Source organism: Berghia stephanieae, chromosome 9 (assembly GCF_034508935.2).
Source record: "Berghia stephanieae isolate SIO BIC M18660-M18661 chromosome 9, UCSD_Bste_1.3, whole genome shotgun sequence".
Classification (NCBI taxonomy): domain Eukaryota; kingdom Metazoa; phylum Mollusca; class Gastropoda; order Nudibranchia; family Aeolidiidae; genus Berghia; species Berghia stephanieae.
The window spans coordinates 36,827,875-36,835,374 of NC_088368.1; the positions used below are offsets into that span (position 1 = coordinate 36,827,875).

The 7,500-nt window shown below is 36.4% G+C and overlaps 1 protein-coding gene across 1 annotated transcript in view; it reads right to left on the bottom strand.

The window, feature by feature from the left end:
- LOC144980155 (endothelin-converting enzyme homolog) overlaps nucleotides 1-2,232 on the bottom strand; it is a 29,705-nt gene extending 27,473 nt beyond the window's left edge. The window contains exons 1-2 of the mRNA XM_078927719.1: nucleotides 2,150-2,232; nucleotides 443-697 (exon numbers count right to left, since the gene is read on the bottom strand). Of these exons, the coding sequence (XP_078783845.1) occupies nucleotides 443-644 (202 nt within the window). The 5' untranslated portion in view covers nucleotides 645-697; nucleotides 2,150-2,232. The remainder of the gene's footprint in view (nucleotides 1-442; nucleotides 698-2,149) is intronic.
- Between the last annotated feature and the right edge of the window lie 5,268 nt (nucleotides 2,233-7,500).

The following is a 7,500-nucleotide window of genomic DNA, read 5'->3' on the forward strand; positions in this document are numbered from 1 at the left end:
CAGACACCAGTGTAAGATAAAGATCTGAACAAGAATGTATGAAAGGTGCCAGACAAAGCAAGAAAGAAAAAATACAAGAATAAAACCATCCCAAAAAATCAGTCTATCTACCTCGACTCGGGATCGAACCTCAGACCTTCTGATTACAGATCATACGTGCTACCCTTGTACCATTTTCTTTTCTTCTCTTTTTTTTCTTTCTTATTTATTTATTTGTTTGTTTATATATTTACTATTTATATATTGTTTTTTTTTGTTTGTTTGTTTATTTTTTGTTGTTGGTTTGCATTGATATAATATTGATTTTAAGTGTTTTGATTTGTCAATTGGAAATTTTCAGTTTATGTATGATTTTTATTGGCAATTGTCTAAAACTAAACCTTTGAGTTTGAATTTATAAACTACGTGCATTTTCACAGTCGGATAGAAAAGATTTACTTACGAACAATAGCAGCTGGACTTGAAACGTTCTCCACCGAATCAGATTTCGAGTTGGCGTATAAACCCACAAAAATCAGGCACAGTACGAGTAGTGACATAGAAATTACCGCCAAAATAATTTCTCGTACCGCAAAACTCCAGTGTTTGATGTTGACCACGCCCACAATTGGCGCTTTGTCGAATGTTTTGAACTCGTCCGCCATCTTGGACTTTGGCGCAAGATAGTTGGACAGATTGTTTTACTCGTAGGTTTTGTCTGTGAAAAAATAGATATTAAATATACTATATAAACGGTGCTGCGCACACAGAAATAACTAATATAATAATAATAATAATAATAATAATAATAATAATAATAATAATAATAATAATAATATAATATAGTAGTCAGTAGTAGTAGTAGTAGTAGTAGTAGTAGTCGTAGTAGTTAGTAGTAGTAGTAGTAGTAGTAGTAGTAGTAGTAGTAGTAGTAGTAATAGTAGAAGTAGTAGTAGTAGTAGTAGTAGTAGTAGTAGTAGTAGTAGTAGTAGTAGAAGTAGTAGTAGTAGTGTAGTAGTAGTAGTAGTAGTAGTAGTAGTAGTAGTAGTAGTAGTAGTAGAAGTAGTAGTAGCAGTAGTAGTAGTAGTAGTAGTAGTAGTAGTAGTAGTAGTAGTAGTAGTAGAAGTAGTAGTAGCAGTAGTAGTTGTAGTAGAAGTAGTAGTAGTAGTAGTAGTAGAAGTAGTAGTAGTAGTAGTAGTAGTAGTAGTAGTAGTAGTAGTAGTAGCAGTAGCAGTAGTAGTAGTACAGTAGCAGTAGTAGTAGTAGTAGTAGTAGTAGTAGTAGTAGTAGTAGTAGCAGTAGTAGTAGTTGTAGTAGTAGTAGTAATGATAATAATGATATAATAATAATAATAATAATAATAATGAATAATAATAATAATAATAATAATAATAATAATAATAATAATAATAATAATAATAATAATAATAATAATAATAATAATAATAATAATAATAATAATAATAATAAATAAGTAAGAGAAGAAGAAGAAGAAGAAGAAGAAGAAGAAGAAGAAGAAGAAGAAGAAGAAGAAGAAGAAGAAGAAGAAGAAGAAGAAGAAGAAGAAGAAGAAGAAGAAGAAGAAGAAGAAGAAGAAGAGGAAGAAGAGGGAGATGAAGAAAAAAGTCATCGCATCCCAAAAGAGAATTTTGTTGTTGTAAAGACATAGTAAAATAAATAGATAATAGAAATATATTATAATAAATGCATACAGGTAAGTAGCGATTTCACAGATGGGTTAGGCTCTTTACTTAACATTCATTTCAACCTTGTAAATAATTTAAATTGTCTTTAGGTTTGTTTTGTACATCGCAACATTTCAATGAAAAAAGTGTTATAATTTAATGATGAAAACTTCATGCTGGTTTGGAAAGTTATATCTTGTTGTCCCTGTCTGTATAGAGTCTTGTATGTAATTGTTGCTTTTCGGTTTGAGGTTTGAGTGTGAACAATTAATTTCTTGTGGTAGGTGGGTTTGACAATTTGGGAGACATGTCGAATATGGTTGGTAAGAAGAATGAAAACAATGGCTGATAATGTCAAAAGCTATATAATTAATCAAATAAAATCATCTCTTTTAAAATTGTATCAATCGTAGAATTTCGTTCTTACTTTATCAAATAAAATCATCTCTTTTAACTTAGTATCCATCTTAGAATTTAATTCTTACCTGTGATGCCAAGTCGTATCTGACCAACTGTCTGTCCGATACGCTAGTCGGATGAACCAACAATGACGAAGGTCTGAAACTAATGCATAAAAACCTCTTTGGTCGTATCCTTCAAATCCGTTATAACCTCCCCACCCCCATCTTTATGGCACCCCCCACCCCTCTCCTCCTTCTCTCAACCCCCAATCCAACCCAATTAAATTGATTATCCATGCTGTATTATTGTCCAATTAGAAACCGCAAAGTGTAAGAAAAGACAAGACATGAGCCATCCATGTAACTCATGAGAGCTGGAAATATTGTATGGTGGATAGGGGGTCAGATAGCTCAAATGGTAAAGCTCTTGCTTCACACTCGAAGGGTTCAAGACAGATCCAGGGTTAAGATCCCCCCCCCCCTCCCAAAAAAAAAAACAAAACAAAAGAAACAACCATTGAGCTTTTATATAGCGCAAAATCCATTAAATGTGCTCAAAGTGCTGTACAAAGGATCCCTGACCAATAGCAACATGTAAGGTATAGAACGTATTTCTTTCAGACCCTGATGTCCACCCAGCAGTGATTGAGCAGCTGGATCTGTTTGATCTGTAAGAGAGTACTTTCCAATAGACTACCGTCCTATCCAGAGGATAGCAAGCAATTGATATTGTACGTTTCACGATATAAAAACCAAGAAAAAATCCGGTTCTATGGGCCTTATGGGTCTGAAGGATTATTTTTTGTATGGTGGACAATGACAATGTAATGTGCGATTTTTTTTTATCTTGTTGTCCGACACCCATCTTTGGACCGATAAGTCCATGGTTCCAGTCCCTCCCTAAGCGGGGAAAAAGTCACTGGAAAAAGCTATTTGTTTACTCACATACTCTCACCACACACAGACAGGCTTTTTTGGGGGATGTCTTTTTTCTCGCATTTTCCTTCTGCTTTATCTGGCCCTTTGGCATTCTTACTTTATTCAGATGTATAGGTCCTGATATACGAGGATTTTCCATAAAATGTTCCTAATATTAAAGCTTTTATCTGTAAAATGTTCCTAGAATGTGAGATTTTATCCGTAAAAGTTAATGAAATTTGAGATTTTATCCTTAAAATGTTCCTGAATTTGAGGCTTTCTCCGTACACGCAATGGGACCCCGAGATCGATCCAAGGATGCAGTCGAGATTTTTTTCTGAACCTCCCTGTACATCCAGCGGTGATTGTGTAGCTAGGTCTGTTAGATCTGGCGAAAAGTACTTTGAGATAGACCAGCATCCTCTCCAAAGGATAGCAAGCAGAGCCATCGACCCATACAGCCGGAGTTTATCCGGGTTTCTATAGCGTGAAACAAAAAATAGCAAATGTTTGCTATCCTTTGGATAGGACGCTAGTCTATCACAAAGTACTTTCTGCCAAACACATATTATATATATATATATATATATAAATATATATATATATATATATATATATATATAAATATATGAAAGTAGAGTCGTCCTTTAGAACCATTCGGTTTAGTGCGGCTATGTGTTCTTGTGGTGTGACACTCGATTTCGAACCGGAAGGTCCTGGGTTCGAGCCTCGCTCGGCGCATAGTTGATTCCTTGGAAAAGGCTCTTTTTTACTCACATTTTCTCAGCGTACTCAGGTGTAAAATGAGTACCTGTCCGTTAACGGTGTTGTCTTTGTCCGAAAAATTGTACTATCGTCAATCAGGCGCCATGTTTCGTCCTATGTGTTAAGTGTTGCTGTTGGCCAGGGACCCCTTGTAAAGCGCTTTGAGCACGTTTACTGGATATTGCGCTATATAAAACGCTAAAAAAAAAGCTCAATTCGGCCAGACCTGCCTACTACAACGAAAATGTCGTCAAAATACGAACTGTTAGGTCATAATTGACACTTATAGAAAGATCATTCATTCAAAAGACTTCTTTAAAACAAAGTTTGTTGCCAGAGCTGTCTATATAAAGGATTTTAAAGCATTGAACTCCCCAATCTTCAACACAAATTGGTAATTTTTAATGGAAGTTATAATGTCTACTATGTTGTTATTACCCCTGAAAACTACAAACTTTTCCAATTCCAAGTAGATATGTCTGCATTAGGCCCATTCAGCTAGTTTTTATCCATGTTTCTAAAGTGTGAAACGTACTATAGCAATTGGTTGCTACCCTTTGGACAGGACGTTAGTCCATGGCAAAGTATTTTACGTCAGATCTACTAGACCAAGCAACACAATCACTGATGAGTGGACAGAGTAAGGGGGGGGGGGGGGGTTAGAAAAAACCTGACTTCACCCAGGAGCGATCGGTCCCTTTGCTTATGAGTGTTTTACCAACTGAACTATAAGGACCACTCTTAAAAAGATGAAAATTGGATAAATTTTACATACTTTATTTGGACGGAATAATATGACTTCTTAAATTAAAAAAAAGAATTCTATCTTGTTTCTCCTAATTTGTGTCATGTTATCAACATCAACATCGATGAGGGATTGATGAACGTGTCAATATGTCTAATATACGATTCTTACACTCCTGCTTTTTTTGGAATTTCGGACGTGTTCCAAACCGCTGCACGAGCTTGCGAGTGCGCGTTGGAAACAAAGTTCGAATTCCAAAACGCTATTTTACCCCTCAATCAATTCCGATTTCGTCATCTTTGAATAAAAGACATGTTCAAAAACATTCAAATGATAGGTACTTCTTTTAAAAGAATCTGATTTTTAGTGAAATTTATGCTTGATAATCTGACGTCATAAATTAATAATGTAAACATGATATCATTATGCGTTACTATTTATGGAAAGGGGTTGAATAATGTGTATAATACAATGTGTATGACGTGAATAATGAACTTTGGTGATTGAGGATAATATTGAATCCATATTGGTACGAAAAGCCAAAGGATATAAAAGATCAGGGTTGTAAAATTCTATTTTATCTCAACATAATGTTGGAGCTGAAATATTGACACAGAGATATCCCCTAAATGTGATCAAAGAACTTCGTTAGATCATTCCCAAGCCAAAAGCAACACTTGACGCATAGCACGGTGACAAAATCGAGAGCAGGTACTTACAAAAAGTGTTTATGAATGTGAAGAATTAACCAGTAGATTTTTACCAATTGATGCATGAACTTTTTGACACACCTTCACGCGTGATCGGACAAACAGTTGGTTGTTTATAGATAGGATGAAGTTCACATCAGTTGAGTCTTTGTTATTGTTATTTGCCATCTGCGTTTATTTTCATTAAACTATATTAACCAGACTATAAAAGTTTTGTGTGTTGGTCTGTAGCGCATACTATAAACAATAATGTGAATGAAGTCTCTGGTCGTTCTTATTGTTTCATTTAACACCAAATAGGTAGTTATCGAACGATTGTCTCGGTCATATTATAGAGAGTATGCACTTGACTAAGGAGTTCACAACATTGCCATCCGGAAGTATAACTGTCCAACACACAAAACTGTGTGTAATCATGATCGTTTATAGTCTGATTAATACAATTTAGTGAGAACTACTCTTAAACGCGGATGGAAAAAAACAATAACAAAGACCTGAGTGACGTCAACTTCGAACTATCTATAAACGTTTAAGTTTATAGATAGTATGCGCTTGGCTAAGAAGCTCATAACATTGCCATCCGGAAGTATAGCGGACCAACACACAAAACTGTGTGTATCCATGAACGTTTATAGTCAGGTTAATACAGTTCAGTGAGCATTACTCATAAACGCGGATGGCAAAATACAATAACAAAGACCTGAGTGACGTCATCTTCGATTATCTATACATAGTTTTCTGTGTTGGTTCTATTGATCAAGCGCTATAACAGTGGGTATTTTACGTAAACACATATTATCGACAGTAAAACCTCGTAGTTTGCTTTGTTAACCAATCAGTCGATTGTTTACATTATGACGACTGTCCGAGGGGCTTGGTTATCTTGGTATCTATATGGGCATTAAATGGTCCCAAGACGAAATAATGACCCAAAAACGCAAAGCAAATATCAGAGTACCAATTTGGAAACGGCAAAATCACTTGAAAATCAAGACTTCCGTTGGTGACATTTCAACAAAACAAAAACACGGCGAAGAAATCAAGAAGTCTGTACAGAAGTGAATAGATCAAAACTACCCTGAAAAAAAATGGACAAGAATCTATACAGATGGTTCATGCAATAAAGAACACACGTGCGGGGGCCTGGGAGTGCACATCGAGTACACAAATGGTCAACAAAAGGAGATCAGCAAACCGACTGGTACTCGCACTTCAATCTACAAGTCAGAGGCAGATGCAATCCATGAAGCTGTTAAGCAAATCCTCTCAGAAAATGAAAAGCCAAGACACATAGTGATTTTAACAGATGCTAAGAAAATTCTGGAGGATATAATGATGTCCTTTGCGGATGATATAGACGCCTTGGTGGAAGACCTCATGAAGCTAAGCAAGTTTACCAACATTGTACTGCAGTGGATTCCAGGACACTGTGGGATACTTGGAAATCAGATCGCTGACCAACTGGCAAAGGCAGGCAGTCGCATGCAGCAACCCTCCCCAATGTACTCAACAGGAGAAATTAACAAAATGGCCAAATTTATCCAGTCTCAGAGATGGAGAGAGAAGCACCCAGAATACAACATGAATGACCCAATCAAGGTGCTCAACAGAAAGGAACAGGTCATCATCTTCAGACTGAGAACTGGACACAACCAGTTAAAGGAACATATGTGGAGGATGTCCAGAGCAGGTGCCTCTGGACAATGTGACTGCGGACTTGAAAATGAAAATGGACATCATGTCCTAATGGAATGTCCAAGGTACAACCAGTTGAGAAGGAACTTCTGGCCTGATCCAACCCCATACTCAAAGAAGCTGTACGGCAGTGAGGACGACCTCAGGACCACTGTGGGCTTCATTCACCAGACCGGACTGATCATGTGACGTGACGGGAACGAAGAAGAAGAAGAAAAAAAATGGTCCCAATAGGCTTCAACAGTCAGAATGTATTAAAGTCAAAACATGATCATATTTATCTGGATACACTTTTATGCTCGTCGGAGACGTATTTATTTCATAGGGCGTCAGCCATTATTCCGATAGTTTAGAACCAGTTACTAAGTTACTATACGTCACATCGAGGGAATTGACGTCACGACTGTTGAAGCCTATTATCGACCGAAACAAACAACAAGATGGTTCACGACTTGCCATTCAATGTTGTACCTTTCCCCTCTGTACCAGTCGGTGGGATGCCTCACAGCACGCTTTAATCACATTACAAACCGTAAATTGGGTCATATATTATTATTACCAAAATTTACGTATTCTAGAAAAAACATCATTTATTATTTTTG